The sequence below is a fragment of the Hippocampus bargibanti genome, linkage group LG05 (genome assembly GCF_051943395.1).
Source record: "Hippocampus bargibanti isolate YZ-2025 linkage group LG05, ASM5194339v1, whole genome shotgun sequence".
Lineage (NCBI taxonomy): Eukaryota > Metazoa > Chordata > Actinopteri > Syngnathiformes > Syngnathidae > Hippocampus > Hippocampus bargibanti.
In genome coordinates this window covers 21,058,592-21,082,059 of record NC_142738.1, presented here as the reverse complement: position 1 = coordinate 21,082,059, position 23,468 = coordinate 21,058,592, and the positions used below count along the sequence as shown (strand labels likewise).

Genomic DNA, 23,468 nt, shown 5'->3' with positions numbered 1-23,468 from the left:
TTGCCAGCCAATCGCAGGGCACACAAAGACATGCAACAGTCACTCTCACACTCACACCTAGGGACAATTTGGAGTGGTCAATCTGCCTGCCATGCATGTTTTTGGAGTGTGGGAGGAAACCGGAGGACCCGGAGAAAACCCACGCGGGTCCGGGGAGAACATGCAAACTCCACACAGGGAGGCCGGACCGGGACGCGAACCGGCGACCTCTGCACTGTGAAGCCGGTGTGCTAACCACTCGACTACCGGGCCGCCCGTCTTTCCTATATGTTTTTTTTAATCATGCATTGACATTGCAACACATAAAAGGCATATACAATTTTAAATAATAGTAAAAATACTGAATTCGCATACAGCATTTTTCAAATAGCATATACAGAGGACACAATTAGATCTTATTTCATACATTCTAACCTTCCACTCTTTTATACTGTAATATGTTTCTGATTAGAAAATAATAATAATAATGTCATGATCTGGTTGACGACCAACGGGGGGCGCTGTCGCCCCCGCCTACACCTCACAGGTGCTGGTCGTCCCGATCAGATTGGCGACCAGCGGGTAGCTACGTCAGCCCTGCCGGCAGCCTCGCAGGTGCTGGTCGTTATAATCAATAACACTTAAAAGGACACCTGGCACGATCATCCGGTGCCGATTCATTGTTTGTTTGCTGCTTGGTTGCAGCATGCATTGTGTACGTGTTTGTTTAACCTTGGCGGACTTTTACACTTGGTTTTCTGTTGCTACTTTGTATTTTTTCCATTCAGATCATTTTGATGTTTTACATTTTGTTCCTGCTGACTTTATTTTAATACAATTTGTCAAACAACCTCCTGCTCCCTCCTGCCTGCTTTTTGGGATCCGAACCCGCCATCACCACCTCGCAAAACCGTGACAGAATGAATCGGCCAACCATCGGATCCCGCAGGTACATCGGACCCGTCTCATTTCCACCCTGTGCCTGGCAATGCTACGTCCACGTTAGCGAAAGCCTCGTCGCGTTTGAATCGCGTCACTCAACGAGCCGCAACGTCCACGTAAACGTCCGGCCGAGACCTCCTTCCAGGTGGCCGTCCAGGGTGACCCTGGGTGACTGGCATTGCACGCCCACGTCCAGCCACGCTGTCGTCGTGCATGACGAATTGAGTCTCATCCACGACGAGCCGTGCAACGTCCGAGTCAATGTCAGTCCGAGACCCCACTCACCGCTGGATCCCGGAGCGGCTCTGGACTGGTCTCGTTCCCCCAGAGCCGGGCAGTTCACGCCCACGTCGGCGTCCGGCCGAGACCTGGTCCCATACGGCCGTACGGGGTGCCATTCTGCGCCTGGCAGTTCGACGTCCACGCAGAGCCATGCGCCGTCGCGTGAACGTGCGAGAGGGATCGCACTCACGTCCACGACGATCCGTGCCGCGTCTTCGTCCACCCCAGGCCGAGTCCCGTTCCCATCAGGCCGCCGCCCGTCGTATGCTGGAGAGGCAGCGGTTGCCCTCTCCACCGACCGTTCCCTGGCGAGTGGACCTTTTTGGGAGACTGTTGGGACTTCTGGAAGCAGCCCCTTGAAGGGGGGGGGGTACTGTCATGATCTGGTTGACGACCAACGGGGGGCGCTGTCGCCCCCGCCTACACTTCACAGGTGCTGGTCGTCCCGATCAGATTGGCGACCAGCGGGTAGCTACGTCAGCCCTGCCGGCAGCCTCGCAGGTGCTGGTCGTTATAATCAATAACACTTAAAAGGACACCTGGCACGATCATCCGGTGCCGATTCATTGTTTGTTTGCTGCTTGGTTGCAGCATGCATTGTGTACGTGTTTGTTTAACCTTGGCGGACTTTTACACTTGGTTTTCTGTTGCTACTTTGTATTTTTTCCATTCAGATCATTTTGATGTTTTACATTTTGTTCCTGCTGACTTTATTTTAATACAATTTGTCAAACAACCTCCTGCTCCCTCCTGCCTGCTTTTTGGGATCCGAACCCGCCATCACCACCTCGCAAAACCGTGACAAATAATAATAATACATTTTATTTCAAGCGCCTTTCAAAACACCCAAGGACACTTTACAATAAAAACAATAAAACAAAGCACATAACAATAAAACCATAAGTAAAATGATACATAATAAAATAGCAGATAGAACTATACATTGAAAGCAATTTTAAACAAGTGGGTTTTGAGGTGAGCCTTGAAAATAGGGAGGGAGTCAATATTGCGGATGTTGGGTGGAAGAGAATTCCAGAGTTTGGGAGCAGAGCGGCTGAAAGCTCTGCATCCCATCGTGGTGAGACGGGCAGAGGGCACATAGAGGTGAAGGGAGGATGAAGATCTGAGGGACCGAGAGGGAACAGAGATCTGAAGCAGGTCAATAATAATAATAATAAAAATAATCAAACTATACTGTTCTTATACACACATAGGGTTTTGTATGTATTTCATTTTATTTTAAATAGGACAGACTTTTGGCCAGTGTTGTGCCTACACTGTCAGAGGCACTGACCATCTTTGGAAATATCATTTTAAATGTGAACATTGAGGTTTAAATGGTAGCCGTCTTTTTCAGAACAGCTACAAGAAGATGACATTTTTATTATAAACTCCATCGTAGTGGAGGTACCAAACACACATATCTTGTCACACTTTCGGTGTTGCAGAGCACAACAGAGAGGAGGTAAACGACCACAAGTGTGGGTGAGAGGACAGAAATATAGACGGGTGAAATTTCAGGACAAAACACCAAGGGCATCAGTTAGCATCTTCAGTTCATCCTTCAATCCTTCCAAGCTTCCTTGGATCTTCAAGGGGTTGTCCAGCACTTCTATGGTGCTGGTGTATGGATCGTACTTCACTGAGAAGGGACGGTGGATACCAGCAACAAATGTCCTGGTGAAGATTTAATATAAAGAGAGTCACAAAAACAAAAGTTGAGCAGTATCTGAGCTCTCAATGGACATGTAAGGGGGGTCTGTGTTTTGATTATTATTATTATTATTATTATTATTATTATTATTATTATTATTATTATACAGTAAAGTCTCGTTATATCGATATCGGATATATCGATAGTCCCGGTTATATCGATACTATTTCTATGCACGCACGGAGAAAATTACATGCAAACAGGGTCGGATATATCGATAGTCCCGGTTACATCGATATTTTTTCGGACTCCCTTGAATATCGATATAACGAGACTTTACTGTATTAACATTGTTCATCTGTTATTAGTTTTGAAAACAATATGCAGACCATTATTTTTATCTGAACTTTATGTAATATACATCCATTTTCTTACTCTGTTGCCCATATATATTCGTTGGACATGTAAAAGTCTAATTTGACCATGAAGGAAGCAAGAATTAGACTTGCAATATAAATAAATGTGAGATGGGGTTGGCATTGAGTAAATTTTCTCCTTCCCATTCCTTTTTTGAGTTGCATATGTATAAATGTTGCAAATGGTGGCATTTGGATGTCTTTTTTGTCATTATCATTTATTTCTTCTTGTTTGTTGTGAATGTAGCGCGGGGTCTTTTGATTATTTTGAAAAAAATATGTTTGTGCTGACATGCTCCCCAAAATGTCAGCTGGTGTATGATAGGTGATAAAAAAATGGATTGATGGATGATTGTGACCCGACAGCACATTATGCCTTGATATAGAAAATGAAAAGTGACATCAGAAATATTCTTCTATGTAATGATATTCATTGTACTTTTGTCTGAATCAATTCTGTTTGGATAAACATTCCCCTTCTGCTATTTTCATTTGGAGTTTGACTAAATACCGTATAAACACTCACAAAAGCTACTTGTTTTGCAAGGCAGCATTTGATGTGTTCAGCAAACAAAATGGCAGAATTATGCTATGGAGACAGGGCTTACATTAGTAACAGCTGTCTTTTGGCTGATCGACAACCGCCTCTGGCCTCCGGGGTTGGATGGCTCTTTTGTGACCTTGCCTTTGCATAACCTTTCTTTCTCCCTTCTTCTGATGTGCGTTCACAAATGGTTGGATACATGCAAGACGGCAGTACCTGAATTTCTCCTTTGCATCTGAAAAACTTTCCGAAATGAAGTAGACGGGCTGGTAGGTCTGGTCTTGGTAGGGCTGCACTGCTGCAGCTTCGGGATCAAAATTCCTCGTCTCCGGTTCATCAGAGAGTGAGTGCTGCACGGAGAGGAAATAAATACAAGGTGGATTTGATTGCTGCATCATCTCTATGAACAAAAAAAACACAGACCAAGGTGCAACCTACCACAAGTTCTCCATATGAAGAAAGTAGCCCTGCACCATAAGCTCTCACTTCACCATTTTGTTTGCATAAGCCGTACTCCACAGTGAACCAATAAAGCTGGGCGAAGAACCATGCAAATAATGTGTTTCATTAAAAATGAAGGGTTTGAGTTTATGTAACAAGGTAAAGCATTGGAGTCCGACAAATTTAGTACGCTATTTGCAACACAAAGGGGCATGCATTGTTGCTCTTACTGTGGAGAGTTTCTCAATATCTTCATCTGAAGCACCCAGTGATGCCAAGCCAAGATTCTGTCGGAAATAATCCAATAAGGATTTGATACAGAGATGCTTGAAGTGGCTCACCACCAGTTTTTTTTTTAACACTTGTGCACTGTAATGAATACAAATTGTTAAAAATCTGTCTTTCTACACCAATAATGAATGTAAATGACTAAATGAAGTAACTTTGAAGATAGGTCCTATATTAGGATTTGGAACCATATTGCCATCAATGTTAACAGTCATAAATGAACTGCAGTTGGCTTGTGGCCAAACCTACCTGGGAAAACTGAGCAAAGGTGCGATCCGCCAGCATGGGGACGTGTCCTAAAAGTTCATGGACACAGTCACTGGGTGGGAAGAGAAAGACATTTTCATCATTGATACGGTGCGTTTCCATGTGATTAAAAAAATGCTTCTCTGGGCATAGATCATTGGTAGTCTATTGTCTGTTTTTTCTTGTCAAAGAAGGGAGATGAAACCACCATCGAGAACCTCCACAGTGTGTCACATTAAATCGCATACTCTTACTGTAATCATCAATAGCCACATATTTCTTATTAAGCATTGTCTTTTCGAGTAAAATATACTGAGTAGTGTTTTGTTGTTAGATTCCTTCATTTACAGAGGCGTAGCAAAAATTGCCCCTATATGCACATTAATTGAAATGTTCAAGGAACTCACAGTGTTCTCTCCTCTTGTATTACAGAGGCATACTCACGGCTCTGGGGAATGCATAGGAGAGGAGCCATGTCGGATGTACTGGGTGCACTGAAACACCCGGAATGCCAAACTGGCCAGGAAATCTCTAGCTGAGAGGAGACCTGCCACTGGACGCAGCAGAAAGCCAGTACGCTCTGTGTGTGTAGTTAATGAAAAAAAGAGGACTAATCACATGCTATGTCATATCTGCAATGTTTTTTTAATGATCTACTGCTTCATCTTTACCTTTAAGAAAGCGAGACACATCTTCCAGCTGGGGAATGTTGTTTGAACTGTACCCACAATGCCTTTCCAGGAGACGGAAAGACTCAAGGTACTCATTGCAGGCATGCGTGGCGTACAAGTCCCTGAGTGTGGAGAAGACTTCCCTCCTTGCAGGACATGAAGAATTGTATCATTTCTCCATGAAAACAAACAGTCTCACAATTGTCATTTTTTTTCAGTTGACATTCATAGTCGAATGCCTTGATTTGGATTTGTGTTCAAATTCAAATTACTTTTACTGGCTGGTTAAATCCATCTCAATGTGTATGAGGGCAAAAGTAGAGAAAAACAGTACATTGGTGACATAGGTATAGCAGGGCTTGTTCTTGTGCCACGTTTAATCTAATTAGGTGCCTCAATATTATCCATCGTAATTAAACAAAAAAAAACATGTATTTGGGAAAAATTGTGTTTTGATGAATGCGTAAAACAGTGGCTTCGCCCTTTTTAGGTAACGTGTTTCCACATGACTTCTTTTGGAACATTGTTTTCAAACTTATGCCAAGTGCAAACATCGTAGCAATCTATTTTTCACAACTCAGAATACATTGCCTACACTTGGCACAAACTAAGCAGAAAAGGAATTCCATGGCTGCCTGTACCATCCCCTTGATTTACAAACTGCCTACTCTAATCCAATGCTTGCATCGTGTTGTTCATCTGTACATAATGTACCAAATTCACGTTGAAAGGCACATCACACAGTCCGCAGTCATAGTACTGTATCGCACTGCTGGTCGGGAAACGAGTAAAGACAACAAAACAAGACATGTGTTAGATAACCTTACCGTTGACCCTTTTGTGACATTCATGTACTTTATTGCAACAGCGTATAAAATAAGACGATGCAGCAACCCTCACCATGTGACAATTTCCTCCTCTGTATATTCCACCCTGGGAATCGGATCTCCACTGGGGACAGACAAATGTCAACTTGTATCAAGCTAACATTATTTTTTTTTTGTTGATTTTGTAATTTATCTGGACAGTAGACCGTCAGCTTTACAATAGATGTCTCTTACTGTCTGTATCCAAAGGCAATGTCTCCAATCATTTTCCTCCTCTCTCTGTAGACTGGGTCTGTGAAGCCCTATTCAAATCAAATTCATCAGAAACACTGATCTTATTTTCATGGCAAATGGCAGTCATTTCCCCATATTAGTCATGCGAGGTCTTGACTTACAGGATGATCATGATCCAAGTCTGGATCAAATTTGGTGATCAGATGGTGACATTTATCCAAGTCTGCTATTTTCTTTGGAAACCAGTGAACTGGAAGAAAAGGTCACGCTCAGATATTTTGTGAACAAGGTAACAAAAAAAGCAATTTGATGGACGATGAAGTATTGTGAATGAAGAACAAACAATTTGGGGCGTGGTTCTCAGGGGGAATACACGACACCTTTAAGGGGGTACCATTTGTGTGTTCGTGTGTGTGTGTATGTGTGTGTGTGTGTGTGTGTGTGTGTGTGTGTGTGTGTGTGTGTGTGTGTGCGTGCGTGTGTGTGTGTGTGTGTGTGTGTGTGTGTGTGTGTGTGTGTGTGTGTGTGCGTGCGTGTGTGGTGTGTGTGTGTGTGTGTGTGTGTGTGTGTGTGTGTAGTGGGGGCAGGTGTGTGATTGAAATAATGTGGCTGCACGAGTGTGCACCCACATGGGATGTGGCTATGTTCAGAATAAACCAGTCAAATTCAAAACCATGTTCCTTGTAGAACAGCACAGATCATTTGATTAATCCCAAATGAATTACAGCTATTTTCGTAGGACATTCCTGACTTTTTTATTGTAATATTTTCTTTTGCTTCAGAGCATAAGTCAGAAAGTTTTGCCGGTGCAGTTATTTCTAATTGAGTTCCCTCTAATTCACAGAAGGACCCAAATTATGATGCTGACAGAATAATAATAATAATAATAATAATAATAATAATAATAATAATAATAATAATAATAATAATAATAGTAATAATAATAATAATAATAATAATAATACATTTCATTTATAAACGCCTTTCAAAACTCTCAAGGACACTTCAGAGTCAATTTCTCATACATATGGTGTTCACATATGGTGATCTTTTGGCAATAAACTGAGTTGTATTCGCAGCAACATCAGTCTTTGGAGTTTGAAATTGAGATTTTACATTTTGGCCATAATGCCAAAATAGAATTATGGCGCACAAGAAACCACTTGAACTGGTGACTTGGAATAAAGATGAAAAGAATTCTGTTTGAACAGTTTGAACAGTCTATTAGCACTCAAGGAAGGTACATATGTGCATGACAGACTCCTGTTTCGCTGAACAAAATGTATTATATCAACATGCTGGAAAATATTCAGTGTTGAATACGGGAAGTGGGAAGCCTTACATTTGAGTTCCTTTGTGGTTTTGACGTCTTCTGCGTTCCTTTTGATTGAGCTGATGAGAGTGCTGACGTCCGAGAGGTGCACTTCACAGCGGACAAAGTACTCCAGGCTTTGCAGACTGTCTTTGGGTTTGCGGCATGGCCGCGTCTCCAAATGGTGGATTTTAGCTTCAAATGTCTAAAACACGATTCATGACCTCCAAATGAATGCGAACGCATATTAAAGGGGAATAATAAAATTGACGCAGAACGTACCTCAAATACTTTGAGAGTCCTCGAAAGCACGGGCGTCTTGTTGCCAGCTAAAGTGAAGAAAAGGTTGACAAGGGCTCTTCCGTCGTCCTCTTCAAATACGATCAGCTCGCTGGCCTCAGCAGCCTCGGCTGCAGCTGAGGCAGCCTCGCGCTCCTTCCGTGCGTCATCGATCAAGCTCTGTCGTCGTCCCAGGAAGCGGTGTGACTGTTTGAAAAAGAAACATACATGCAACATGTCGCCATGTCGTCTTCAACCATATTGATGTCTGTATTTATCAGTTAATGTCGACTATACACAAATATAGATCCGCAAAAAAGACAAACGTTTCCAAATGTCCAATAAGCTTACAAATACAAACTACTCTGCATTGCGGTAGCTAACCGTTATAGAGTGAGGCTCGTAGTTTTTTTTTTGTAAAGTTAAAGGGGCCAGATGCCCCTTTTTATTTAAATTTACATTGTAGGCACGCAGTAACGCATTTAAAAACAATTGGCGTTTCGAATAAAGACACTCAATAACATTGAGTACAACAGGTGTAAAAATTAAGCGTACCCCATTATATTTTTTGAATTTGTCCTTATTGACAATTTGTCCAAAACTGTTTCCTTATATCGACACGCTATCGTGAATGCCGGTGCGTAATGTTCATCCAAAATAAAGAACACTTAACTGCTCCTCTTCAAAGAATTCCATTTTGGTCACCCTTGCAAATGTTTGAACAGTTTCCTTTATTCCTACCGTGATGGAGTCCGATCTTTCCAGCTCGGACGCTGCCCTGCGGATACTTTTGGATGAGGACGTGGAACTGCTTGAAAGTGGCATCTCGTGTTCAGTCTTCTCCTGGTTTATTTTTCCAAGTCAAAGAAAGAGGTGCAAGTAAATGTACGTCTGGATTTGCCTTCTCCGTGTTCTTTTTTATTCTCCAGAGAGAAGCCTCCTTCTTTTTATACGCATTTTTTGAGTTTCTGACGTCAAACTCTGAGGTCAGTTCTAATCAATCAAGACGCCACGACTGTGCACTAAGTATGCTTGTTTATTTAATCGTGCTCTGTTCGCATCGCTCAATGTTTCCGCTATACTTTCGTAAACTACGCACATGTCCATCCATCCATCCATCCATCCATCCATCCATCCATCCATCCATCCATCCATCCATCTTGTCATCCTTTCACCCCCACAAGGTGACTTGCCGGGTATGCTGGTGCCAATCCCAGCTGTCTTCGGATAGAACTGCCAATTGCAGAGCACACACAGGCAAACAACAACTCACAATCACACCGTGGGACAATTTTATGTGCTCAATTAAACTATACTGTGCATGTCTTTGGAATGTGGGGAGAAACTGGAGAACCTGGAGAAAATGCGTGCAGGATGGGGAAGAACAGGGAGAAATAAATAATTCAATAAATAAGTCAATAAATAATAATAATAATAATAATAATAATAATAATAATAATGAAAGGTGCTTATAAATAAGATGTATTATTAATATATAAAATGTATATAAAATAAATGAATAAATACATTAGTTATTCATTCAAATTAATTCTTTCATTGACAATGTAGAGCTGATCTGTAGACCCGCGTCAGCAGGGGCTGCTGGGGCTTATCCGTGGAAAAATTAGTCACTTTATCAGAGTCAATGCAATCGGCGCATCTCCTCAAAATTAGATTTCATTGCGGAGGGGGCGATAAAACACACACATCCGCCCACAATGGAGACTGTTCTTCCCCAGTTTAGGTTTGTCTCTGTCTGACCTCAACAACAAGGGCATTACATGGATTTGTAGCCTATTGCTTTTGGCTGAAGACTTAGCTGTTTAACGCGATTGTGAAGTGATGTATGTTGCCCCCAGGCAAGGAGGTAAAAAGATTATCTGCGGACCTCTGGTCAAATGCTACCATGGCTGCAACCTTGAAGAGGTGCAGAGGAGGCAAGTGTGACACAGTGGGTAAAGATGTTTCTCGTTCAACCTGAGTCAACCGGCTCAAAATGGTGAAGAGTACTACTATCACCTCAGGCATGTGACTGTTCTGTCCCTATTTTGTGGAGCACCTTCATAGTGAAGGTTAAAATATAAAACTCGCTGCTATCCAGAAATAGATGTACACGTCTTTGCAGTTGGTTGGAATTTAATTGCTGAAAGGGCATTGTAGAGGGTCTTGTACTAACCCTAATGCAATATGGGCTAATCAGCTGACACCTTTTTTTTGCCCAGGGAAGTACAAACAAATAATGTGACAAAATTATCAAGCTTGTTTGATTTCACACAGATTTTACAATTTTACAATTTTAGAAATCTTGTACTTCTATAGACAAGAGGCTTATGGGTACATTTCCCCTAAACACACAACAGAAGTAATTAATTAAATAGTAACAATAAGCATGTCAGAATATGAATATATATGAAGTATTTGTAAAAAACAACAACAAAGGGAATTACCTCCAGAGGGGAAATTCAAGGTGATTATTTTGACCTTTTGTCGAATGCTATTTTATGGAAGACAAAACAACATGCGGCTTGACATTTATTCGGCATAATATAAGTGTGTGTGTGTGTGTGCTTGTGTGTGTGTGTTCGTCTGTGTGTGTGTGCGTGTGTGCGTGTGTTTGTGTGTGGGTCTGCAGTCGTGGACATGTCGTATGACTGACGGACGGCTCATCATTCTTCCACTCTTTCTGTCCTTCTTGTGACGTTTCAGTTTGGGGCCAACGGGTTGCACTCTGGCGGCGCCCGACAGTGAAACTTGTTGGTCGCAAACCGAAATGTGCCACTTCCAACCTTGATTTGAAATTAAATGAATCTGCCAGTAGATAAAAGAAGATGGAGTCAACAGAAAGTAATTGGAAAAGGTAAATATACAGCTCCGAGCAGCAATGATTTTCGAAGATTAAGCTATTTTGCCAAGACAAGTTCCTTCGATGGTGGAAATGCCAGACCGATCCGGAGGAGGATATTCTTGGTGAATAAAGAACATAGGTGGATGGATGCCAAAATAAGTGCTGTAGAATCCAAAATAACGAGTCCTTATCAAGCTAAGTTATTTGGAGCACCCCTCAACTTGCTCATCGAGACTAACTTTTGTCAGAATCGTAAAGATGTGACATCTTGCGCCCATTCATCTTGTTGTGTTTACATTGAAAGTTTCAGAAGTACTTGCAAATGACACCGGGATGATAATTATTACAATTATACATTGATTCTGTGGTTTCATTGTAAGCGTCAGCTTTTGCCTGCATAATTGTGGGACCTCAGACGGGTTAATTGCACCTAAAGAGACCAGCTGGCCTATTATCTATCATCCTCCACATTTCTTTCTGTGTAGGACAGCTGAACAATGGCAGTTACTTCAGAGTTTGGCATCAGAACACTTCACATGAATGATCAGAAATGGATACACACATTTTTTCTTCTTCCCGAAACAGGTTTTCTCAGTCACGCGAGAATAAGTGGATCACAAAATGAATGGGTGTAGAGAGGGAGAGAGAGAGAGAGAGAGAGAGAGAGAGAGAGAGAGAGAGAGAGAGAGAGAGAGAGAGAGAGAGAGAGAGAGAGAGAGAGAGAGAGAGAGAAAAATAAAGAGAGGGGGAAGATGAGAGAGAGAATTCCAGAATACTGAGGAAAGGAGAAGAAAAGAGAGAAGGCCAGACTTAATTGGCCTGTGTGGCCACACTGCGTTGCGATGGTCTGGGCCATCCTTCTCTCAAGAGAGGGATGGATGGATGGAGGGATGCATGTAGGGATGGATTGTAAAAACTATTCCATCAGTCACCACATCATGGTGTCACGTCTGTACATAAAAAAACTGTGTATAATTTATTCAAAATAATGCTTTGGTGCATATCCATGCAAATCAATGTATATTTATATGTCTATGTAGTTTTTTTCCCCCACATGATTTAGAAATAATGTCTTGATGTTAAAATCTCTTAAATGCGTCTCTGTTGGATGAGATCACACCAAGCAACATTTTTGGGGTTAGTTCATGGCATAAGTCTTGATATGCAAAAACAGTTAAACAACTCATATGCCAAATGTATTTCTACACATTTCCATGAGAGATTTGTTCCAAGTTGACTTTCTCCAGTGAAGTACCCTTGCAGCATTAGACCAACCAATAACACTAAACCAACCGTACATTTTACCATTATATTTTAGCAATATAATTTCAAACAAATTCCGAGAAAGGCCTTTTATTAAATATATTACTGTTAAATATATTAAGATATTGGTGAGAAGAACACTTTGATCCTGTCACGGTTTGCAAGGTGGTGATGGCGGGTGCGGATCCCAAAAAGCAGGCAGGAGGGAGCAGGAGGTTGTTTAACAAATTGTATTAAAATAAAGGTCAGCAGTAACAAAATGTAAAACATCAAAATGATCTGAATGGAAAAAATACAAAGTAGCAAAAGAAAACCAAGTGTAAAAGTCCGCCAAGGTTAAACAAACACGTACACAATGCATGCAGCAAACAAGCAGCAAACAAACAATGAACCGGCCCCGGATGGTCGTGCCGGGTGACATTTTAAGTGTCAATGATTAAACGACCAACACCTGCGAGGCTGCAGGCAGGGCTGACGTCGCTACCCGCTGGTCGCCAATCTGATCGGGACGACCAGCACCTGTGAGGTGTAGGCGGGGCCGACAGCGCCCGCCGTTGGTCGCCAACCAGATCATGACAGTACCCCCCCTTCAAGGGGCTGCTTCCAGAAGTCCCAACAGTCTCCCAAAAGGTCCACTCGCCAGGGAACGGTCGGTGGAGAGGGCAACAGCTGCCTCTCCAGCATACGACGGGCGGCGGCCTGATGGGAACGGGACTCGGCCTGGGGTGGACGAAGACGCGGCACGGATCGTCGTGGGCGTGAGTGCGATCCCTCGCGCACGTTCACGCGACGGCGCATGGCTCTGCGTGGACGGCGAACTGCCAGGCGCAGAATGGCACCCCGTACGGCCGTATGGGACCAGGTCTCGGCCGGACGCCGATGTGGGCGTGAACTGCCCGGCTCCGGGGGAACGAGACCAGTCCAGAGCCGCTCCGGGATCCAGCGGTGAGTGGGGTCTCGGACTGACGTTGACGCGGACGTTGCACGGCTCGTCGTGGATGAGACTCAATTCGTCATGCACGACGACAGCGTGGCTGGACGTGGGCGTGCAATGCCAGTCACCCAGTGTCACCCTGGACGGCCACCTGGAAGGAGGTCTCGGCCGGACGTTTACGTGGACGTTGCGGCTCGTCGAGTGACGCAATTCAAACGTGACGAGGCTTGCGCTAACGTGGACATAGCATTGCCAGGCACAGGGTGGAAATGAGACGGGTCCGATGTACCTGCGGGATCTGATGGTTGGCGAGTTCATTCTGTCACGGTTTGCAAGGTGGTGATGGCGGGTGCGGATCCCAAAAAGCAGGCAGGAGGGAGCAGGAGGTTGTTTGACAAATTGTATTAAAATAAAGGTCAGCAGTAACAAAATGTAAAACATCAAAATGATCTGAATGGAAAAAATACAAAGTAGCAAAAGAAAACCAAGTGTAAAAGTCCGCCAAGGTTAAACAAACACGTACACAATGCATGCAGCAAACAAGCAGCAAACAAACAATGAACCGTCCCCGGATGGTCGTGCCGGGTGTCAATGATTAAACGACCAACACCTGCGAGGCTGCAGGCAGGGCTGACGTCGCTACCCGCTGGTCGCCAATCTGATCGGGACGCCCAGCACCTGTGAGGTGTAGGCGGGGCCGACAGCGCCCCCGTTGGTCGCCAACCAGATCATGACAGATCCTCTCTTCTTTCATTTAGAAATGGTGGAGAAAAGTGCTTGAGATTGAATCACTGTGTCTTTGATGTCGTGTCATTATTTATTTATTTATTTATTTATTTATTTATTTATTTATTTATTTATCTTCTTCTTTTCCTTTTGGCTTTTCCCTTGCAGGGGTCGCCACAGCGAATCAGTGTCCTCCATCATCAGAGGTTTGATCCGCATGTTTGTTTTGGCCAAGCTTTTACGTCGGATGCCCTTCCTGACACAACCCTCTGTATTTATCCGGGCTTGGGACCGGCACAAAAAGACTTATGTCCCGTTGTGGCTACAGAAAAAGCAACTCGCTCTGTAAAAGGCTCCCAAACACAAAATGTCATCGGCACAACAACATTCAAAGAAGCAAAACTAATATCTAGCGAAAAGAGCAAATAGATAGCCAGCTAGGTAGCTTGCTAGTAGTAGTGTAGTCGTAGGATTGGATTCACATTTATTAGTCTCCCAGTGGAGAAATTTACATTTCACAGCAGCAAATGTCATGAGCGAGTTGACAGCTGGGCAGGGCCTCTGCTCCCGACGTCCGCCAGCTCAATTCCCTCATCACTGACTGTTGGACATTTAAACCCGACGCTGGCACTTACCTAGCGTCGGAAGATACTACGCCACGTGCCTTGCCCGTATCTTGAACGTGTATTCAGTACGTGAGTTGCTTCGCCCGAGGAATTATTAGCTACGATCGTGTCGGTTTGTACGCCCCGTATCGTATGCTGTTCTGCACCCTTGTGTGTCTTTTTTTTTTTTCTTGCTAGTGAGGTTGGGCGGATTGCCCCCGCTCACCCACTAACTTTGCAGTTTTGTCACTTTTTGTTCAACAAGTTTTTTACGGGTCCGCGTTGAATCGGACCCGTGCTTTTTGTTAATAAATCATCTGCCAGCACCAACGCCTCTGTCACCTGCATAGCGATACACCCCCAATTAGCACGTTCCAACTCGTCAGCTGCCACTGTCGCCGGCGGAACGTGATAGCAAAGTTATGAAATTTTCCTCCAGTTGTACATATCTTTATAGAACATATATTTTATTAAATGTTTATTTTTCAGTACAAACCAACACAGGTTACTTATACAAGCCTTAAAAGTATTTATATTAACATTAAAGATACTCACATAAGCCCTAAACATAAATTAATTATAAAATATAGCACTGGAGCAAATTACAAACGAATTCACCTTACGAACAACCATTCGGAACGTATCTCGTTCGTAAGTTGGGGAGCGTATGTACTTACAGGCAATGTGCATTCAAAATGGTGGCATAAAAGAATAGAAATACAGTAAAGTCTCGTTATATCGATATTCAAGGGAGTCCAAAAAAATATCGATATAACCGGGACTATCGATATATCCGATCCTGCGCCGAACTGCATTAAACAAAAGCCGCCAAAAGAGGGCAGCCAAGCGCCATATAAGAAACGGAGCTGGCCATTAGCTCCCTTTTTTTTGGGTGAGAGATGTTCCCCCAATGTTGCCTCAAAATGGCACATATAATTCTTTAATGATTATAAACATGTATGCTTTAATCTTCAGAACTACAGTGTATTTGAAACATATTCATAACTGGATGTGTAACAAGAAAGCATATTATCCGAATCTGAAGCCATTGTTTGTTTTCACAAGCAATGCAAGACGTCTTGGCGTGAAGTCATTTTTATTTGCATTTGAATAAAAAGTGACATCGGCTGTCCTTTAAAACACAGTATGGAATGTTAATCATTTTCAAAATCATCGCGCTTCAGCAGACAAAACAAGAAACATTGTTGCAAAAAATGATTGCATTCATATACAGTACAGTGGGCATGTACATAACACAACAGGGAAACTGCAACGCTTACATCTTACTGTATTATGTATACAATTTAAAAAAGTCATCAATCTTCTTCTGCTTCCCATTTTTACCTTTTAACACAAACACTTCAATCTCGTCTGCAATACGAGCTAGCGTCTGAAAATGAAAATGGCTCTGCTACACGGGTGCTGGGCACGTAACCAAGTCACCTGACCAAGACGACCAATGGCGCGACTGATGGCGTGACACATAACCAAGACACGTGACCAAGTTGACCAATGGCGCGATCGATGGCGTGTCACGTGACAAAGTCACACGGCCAAGTCGACCAATAGCGCGACCGATGGCGGCTCATGTGACCAAGTCGACCAATGGCGCGACCGATGGCGGCTCACGTAACAAGACACGTGACCAAGTTGACCAATGGCGCGACGGATATATCGATATAAACAACAAAAATGGCCGGCGGGGGATGAAAAGGAGCACCGTAATAACCGGATTATCGTAATAACCGGATTATCGTAATAACCGGGTAGCGTACTAAACGGTACTAATTATACATAAAAAGACTAGAAATGTGCAAGGGAAATGAAAATAGTATCGTAATAAGCGGTACTATCGATATAACCGATATCGATATAACGAGACTTTACTGTATTGTATTGGCAGTTGTAGTGTTTTTTCTCCCATGGCAGCAAGCCCTACCCTTTCACAAAGTTCTTGAACTTGATTTTCTTTAAACTGCCTGCACTGAGCTGTTCAATCCATAAATCCTACTCTTTGTTTGCATCCATGCAGGCTCCATTGCAAGTAAACAAGGATTGTTTGAATGCAGCGGGGAGTCTTCGACAACATGCAGAGCAACGGTCGTCCACCACACGCACGTGACGAGTTAGAAAGTTAAAAAGAAGCTCGAAATGAGCCAGGTGCACCGAAATGCGACAAAAAGAGACACCTACACCCTTTTAAACCCTGCCGGGGGTCTATCTATCTTTTAATTAATTAATTGATTAATTAATTGATTAATTAATTGATTGATTAATGTACTCACCCTTTGGCATTTGACTCAACATGATTCAGACTTCTTAGTTTTACTCCCTGGTGCTTTCCACTATCTTTGTGACTCCTTTATTTCCTGTACTGTATATGATAGTTGTCCATGTTAAGCACTTTGTTACAGCTTCAGCTCACCAGTTTCACCCATAGTGGCTAATCTGTACATGGAAGAGATGGAGAAACAGGCCCTCACATCCTTCCCGGGGACAAAACCTAGACACTGGTTTAGATATGTGGACGATACTTTTGTCATAATTAAAAAACAAGAAATTCAATCCTTCACAGATCACTGTCGTGCGGCGAGACAGCAAGCAGGTGGAAAGAGGATAAAAGTTCACTCAGCCAGATGCAGGAAGGGTATTGTGAGTTTTCTTTATTTGAAGTTGATATCAGTTTTCGGCAGAACACAGGTAACACTGCTCTCCAGGCTGTCCTTTCTCCCTCTTCTTCCTCCTCGAAGTGACTGGCTCAGGCTGGCTTTAAAGGTGCTTCACCTGAGCTTCTGGCCAATCAGGTCCCAGCGGCAATTGGCCATTCCCAGGTGGTTGCAATCACCTTCTCAGAGTCAATTAGTGGTCGCCCAACTCTACTGTTCTGGATGGGGAGAAATGCGCACCTTTCTCCCATCCAAAATACAGAAAACACATTTAACATTTCTTTTGGCATCATGACATCATTCACCCCCTCTCCTCAGACTTCAGACATTGTTGTCAAATAATCAGCAATAACATTTGTTGTCAGGGCAGAGAATGTCATATGTGACAGGTCCTATTCTCCTAGTCACAGCGTATGGGCCCTGCCACTTTGCCAGTAGCTTACTTGATCCCATATGCAACAATATTAACACCTTCTGTCCAGGGTGCCAATCTTTCCCTGATAAATTCTTGCCGTTATTCTCGCTGGAGATCCTCTTCCAGCTCCTGACGTTCTGCATCCTCCGTTTCTTTCTGGAATTCTGGGTTCAGAAACCATGGGAATTGCAGCTTGTCTTAGATGATGAAACTGTGGAGGTTGGGCATGTTAGGTAACCCAACTTGGGAGTTTCTTGTGCGGGAGGAAGGTTCGTTGGCCTGGATGTTCGAGAGTCAGCGCCCTGGGGCTGCGGTCCCAGAGGAGGATAATGTTAACTAGATCGACTGTCAAATGTCCATTCTTACTTGTTGGGTGCATCTGATCTCTAGATCTGTTCAATCAACATCACCTCATGTCTGAGTCTTAGGCTTCACCACTGGTTCCATCTCACTCTGCTCAGTTCCATCCTTGGCTTGGCAACTGTCAGACGCCTCATGGAAAAGAAGAACGGCATCTTCTTGGGGCAACTCAAGCTTCTGGTTTCCTTGATTCCCTTCAGAACTCTTCAGTCTAGTTTGGTTGGACCGTGCTACACAACTTCTTACTCGTCCCACATTCTTCCTCTCGGCTTCCTCTTATCTTTTCCACTTCAGCAAGGCGTAACGATCCCACCTTCTTCATGCAGGGTGAAACCATCCCACCACTGCCACCAATTGTCGTGCGGTGAGACAGCAAGCAGGTGGAAAGAGGATAAAAGTTCACTCAGCCAGATGCAGGAAGGGTATTGTGAGTTTTCTTTATTTGAAGTTGATATCAGTTTTCGGCAGACCACAGGTAACACTGGTCTCCAGGCTGTCCTTTCTCCCTCTTCTTCCTCTTCCTCCTCCTCCTCCTCCTCCTCCTCCTCCTCCTCCTCCTCCTCCTCCTCCTCCTCGAAGTGACTGGCTCAGGCTGGCTTTAAAGGTGCTTCACCTGAGCTTCCGGCCAATCAGGTCCCAGCGGCAATTGGCCATTCCCAGGTGGTTGCAATCACTTTCTCAGAGTCAATTAGTGGTCGCCCAACTCTACTGTTCTGGATGGGGAGAAATGCGCACCTTTCTCCCATCCAAAATACAGAAAACACATTTGACATTTCTTTTGGCATCATGACAATCACCTCAACTCTGTAGACATCAACATTAAATTTACTCGTGAGGACATTAAAGAGAACCAACTAGCCTTCTTGGATTGTAAAGTAATTATAAAAGAGGACAGAGCGCTAAAAACAGAAGTCTTTAGGAAGGCTACGCACACTGACAAATACTTACTTTTTGACTCTAACTACCCTTTACAACACAAATTAGGAGTTATCAGAACCCTCCAGCATAGGGCTAAACTAATACCAACTAGCAAAACATATCAGGCGAGCTCTCACTAACTGTGGGTACCCTCAGTGGTCATTCAACAAATGTCAGAAAGAAAGAATAGGGAATGAAACCAATAATTCTCAAGATACAAAAAGGAGAGGAGTAGCAGTACCGTACATTGCAGGAGTTTCTGAAAAATTACACAGTCCTTTGGCAACACAAAATTCCTACTTATTTCAAACCGATAAACACGTTAAGGCAAAAATTAGTGCATCCAAAAGATAGGTTACCAAATGAAAAACAAAGTAATGTAGTTTATTCCATACATTGTAAGAATGAAAATTGTAAAGAGCAGTACATTGGGGAGACTCAACAAATTCTCAAAAAAAGACTTTATCAACATCGCAGGGATAATACAAGTGGGCCTCAATCGGCAGTACATTTGCACCTAAAAGCTAGCAACCACTCATTTGACGACAATGAGGTTAAAATCTTAGCGAAAGAACATAGATGGTTTGAAAGGGGGGTAAAAGAAGCGATTCTTATAAAACAACAAAATCCTTCATTAAACCGGTCTGGTGGGGTGAGGTTCAATTTGGATCGTTCATACAATAGCCTGCTTAGGCAAAACAGGTTAGGCAACATTCGTAATGCTGATGAGGTGACACCGGTGGGAGTAGGGGAAATGGGCCAGTCGTTAGTCAGGAATGTAGGAACAATCAGTGGGGCCACAGGGAGTGGTCCTCCGCTCCCCCCAACCTGAGAGTAGGGACCTATCATAGCTATGTCCGGCACCGCCATGGCTGGACATTAGGGATATATAAATAGGGCCGATATGACCAGTCAGACTTTAGTTCGCTGACGAAGCCTCTTGGATAGGAGGCGAAACGTCCGAAACCTTCAAATTTGTACAGATGACGGCTGAAGGTTTCTTCAGCCGACTGACGACTGAGAGCTTACACAGACTTATAGCTTCAGCTGTAGTTAAACCGCTATATGAACCACTATATATTATATTGTATTGTATTGTCTGTTCTTTTCCTTTCGGCTTTTCCCTTCAAGGGGTCGCCACAGCAAATCAGTGTCCTCCATCTTTAGAGGTTTGATTCGCATGTTTGCTTTGGCCAAGCTTTTACGTCGGATGCCCTTCCTGACACAACCCTCTGTATTTATCCGGGCTTGGGACCGGCACAAGAAGACTTATGTCCCTTTGTGGCTACAGAACAAGCAACTCGCTTAGTTAAAAGGCTCCCAAACACAAAATGGTCATTGGCACAGCAACATTCAAAGAAGCAAAAACTATACTCACTATTGTATTGTATTGTATTGTAATGTTTTGTATTGTATTGTATTGTATTGTATTGTATTTTGACTTCAAGATGGTGCTGTGAATGTAGCTGCCTTTACAGCAACTTCTATATTTTATATTTTCTGATTATTCTTTTTCTTTTTCCCTGTCTTTCATATCTCTGCTGCTTTGAATTGGGAATTTCTCCAATATGAGATGAATAAAGTTTATCTCATATCATCATCATCATCTCATTTAAACTTTCGCAGCGACTCGCATCAGAACATCCCCCCATGTGCTGTATCAAGATAAGAAAGAACAGAAAGATAGCCTATAGTTTTGCCACTTGAAGCTCCATGAGATGAAAGGTGAAAATATTCTCTATTACCATAGTCATCAATCCTTGTTGACAGATTATGCTTGAGGGTCGTGGTTTTTTGAGCAATGCTCACTTTGCAAATAAATGGAGAGGAATTTTTAGTAGGAGGTGAAGGTTATCCAGAACAACCATGACAGACCATAAAGATGCATGTAAATTTCATTGGAGTGTTTTGATTCATCAATGTATAATAGAATCTGACATCATAAGTGATACAATCATGCATCCACACTGCACAGTGTATGACCAGTGCCTTTGATCACATTAGCTCTTGTTTTTTTCACAACAGAACAAAATGTCACTTCTGATAAGCATGACAGTGGTCCTGTTGCCATCATATATCCACTTAATGTTCCATAAGCTCAGCGAGATGAGGGGGGTGGGGTAATACAACTTTAGGAGTGGCGCGATAGTAAGTCATACGAGTAAAAGAGCTCTCTCAATCTCCGAACATCAGGACAGGAAAATACACTTTTTGGGCACCAACTATGTTGTGGACAGACAGTACCTGTGACTACTTTCATTTTATTTGGAGCATGAATTGTGCCCACATGAATAAAAATGAAATGTAGTGATCCATTGTATGTTGTAAAGATTTAAAGCTGAAAATCCTTTACTCACATGATCTTGGAAGGGGAATGTCCAAAAATGGCAAATGCCATTTTAATAGTATTATTTCCTTTCAATGAATGAATAAAATATTCAAATATCTAGACATTTTATGGACCAGTAGTCCTCGTTAGAATCACAGGTGTGTGCTGGAGCCTACACCTACTGACTACAACCTGGATCCGAAGACCCAATCACAGATCATACAAAATTCATTCATTCAATCATTCATTTTCTGTGCCTTATCCTCACTAGGGATGCAGCGGGTGCTGGAGCCTATCCCCTTTGTCAAGCCAGGGGAGAACATGCAAACTGCACACAGGGAGGAGGGGTATCTAATTTGCACTGTGAGGTTGGCACGCTAAATACTGAAACACCGGACCGACTGTAACAAAGGCTCAGCCCGCTCCTCCGTTTAATTATCGTGAGATGTTCACCAAACTCATTAAAAGTATTGCGTTATTGCATCACATGCCGGTTTTCCGGGTTTACGTACCTCTCAAGGTCATTCCATTCTATTGTGCTCGATATAAACTCTATTGTCCGGTAAACCTTCGTCGTCCCACTTAACTGTCAGTGTTTCCTTAAAGGACAACCGACATCACTTTTTTGTTTCCTAACTGACATCAGAAAAACGTTTTATAGCATCTAAATTACCCAAAACACACAGTATGATATTTTTAGTCAAATGCAAAACAAATAAAAATGACTTAAAGTGTCCAAAAACTACTTAAAATTGAACCTGGAAGTGGCCAGTTTCAGAAGGTCCTGCCCCCTTGTTCGTGGTGTCACCCCAAGACGTCTTGCCTTGCTGGAGAATCAAAACAATGGCTTCAGATTCGGAGCAGATGCTTTCTTGTTACTCATCCAGTTATGAATATGATTCAAATAGTTCTGAAGAGGAAACCATACATGTTTGCAATCGATTAAAGAATTTATTCCGGTCATTTTGAGGCATCTGGAGAGAAATGTAGTGACAAACTCTTTAGTACTCACAGTACCCAAAAAAGGTAGAAGAGGGCGACAAAGCTCTGTGGAAATTGTCTCCTGGGAGGTTTTGTCAAATACACTGTAGAAGTCTTGCCGCACACACAACGATTCACCATCGCGTTATTTATGTGTTGTCCTTCTAATTTCGCCATCAACACGGATCAACACGAAGTTTTCAGACCAAACAAAATACCGCAAAATGCATTGAGGTGATGAAAGGACTGCAACAGTATGTCCTTTCTCGGTTAGGGGCGTTCCTTCAGTGACGTAGGGTGAGGACTCGTCATCAACTCAAAAACAAGACTTCTGGAATATTCAGCGCGGGTCTTAAAACGTAAAATATAGCGATATGCGGCGGAATCTTTGTAAAATACGCTCAGTAGAAGTCATTTGAAGCGATTTTACAAATTATGGACCGAACTTGTCCGGAGACGTCGGTTGTCCTTTAAGCGTGAGTTCATGACAAAAACACTCAACTTCATTCCCCTTTAGATCAACTTCAGATTCACCATCAACTTCATTCAAACTTCAAATTCACCTTCAACCTCATCTCAACCTCAGAGCACAGACCCCCCCCCCACGCCCCCCAAGTGTCTCTCTTCAGTGTTCCTCCTTATCCAAAGCCTTCATCTTATTCTTACCCAGTCATCTATCCATTCCCATCGATCACAACATCTCTCCTCCTATTCGTATTTGCATGTATTGTTGATTTTCCCCAGTAAATGTATTTAAACATGCCTTTGAAGCCACATCTCTTCATGCCTGTGCTCTGACTGGCACACCAACGACTCTACAGTTAGCCCCCTAACGAATCAGCTCCTATCGCCTCCTCGACACCGACCGTCTTACAATATATTACATTTAAAAATACATTTCATCTGAGATTTCTTTTACTTTTTTTCTGTAACAACAGCTCTCAACTTTGAACAACCACCCCAAAAAGGTGAACAAGTTACAAAAGGTTGTTGAGTAACTGGAGCATTTCAAGTTGAAAACAATTGCAAGGACTGGCAGGTCAACTTTGCTTGCATCTATTCACTTTGCAGCAGTATGAAGAGTTGCCATCAATGGAAGGGAATGGCTGCTGCTCAGGCAGCATCACCACCCGGGACAGGAAAAGACTGGAGCGCCTTGTCAAGAGGGCCAGTTCTGTCTTGGGCTGCTCGCTGGACTCTCTGGAGGAGGTGGGCAATAGACGGACGCTTGCTAAACTAAAAGCTATGATGGACAGCCCCTCCCACCCACTCCTGCCCACCCTGATAGCACTGGGTAACTCCTTCAGCCAG

At 43.1% G+C, this 23,468-nt stretch overlaps 1 protein-coding gene across 1 annotated transcript; it reads right to left on the bottom strand.

Annotated features, from left to right (window-relative positions):
• Positions 1-2,017: 2,017 nt before the first annotated feature.
• Positions 2,018-9,167, bottom strand: th (tyrosine hydroxylase). Its single transcript, XM_088996169.1, has 13 exons — positions 8,857-9,167; positions 8,119-8,322; positions 7,867-8,041; positions 6,686-6,774; positions 6,525-6,592; positions 6,364-6,414; positions 5,464-5,609; positions 5,237-5,372; positions 4,796-4,865; positions 4,489-4,545; positions 4,256-4,351; positions 4,034-4,167; positions 2,018-2,880 (listed from the first exon to the last, which is right to left on the bottom strand). The coding sequence occupies exons 1-13, from the start codon at positions 8,938-8,940 to the stop codon at positions 2,721-2,723; spliced, it is 1,470 nt and encodes a 489-aa protein (XP_088852295.1). The 5' UTR covers positions 8,941-9,167; the 3' UTR covers positions 2,018-2,720.
• Between the last annotated feature and the right edge of the window lie 14,301 nt (positions 9,168-23,468).

Bases quoted from the DNA above. Each gene is read 5' to 3' on its own strand.
- th (XM_088996169.1), bottom strand. From the start codon at position 8,940: ATGCCACTTTCAAGCAGTTCCACGTCCTCATCCAAAAGTATCCGCAGG. The intron at 8,042-8,118 runs GTACGTTCTGCG...ATCGTGTTTTAG, and splicing joins GGACTCTCAAAGTATTTGAG to ACATTTGAAGCTAAAATCCA. The intron at 6,775-7,866 runs GTAAGGCTTCCC...CTTTTCTTCCAG, and splicing joins AACCACAAAGGAACTCAAAT to TTCACTGGTTTCCAAAGAAA.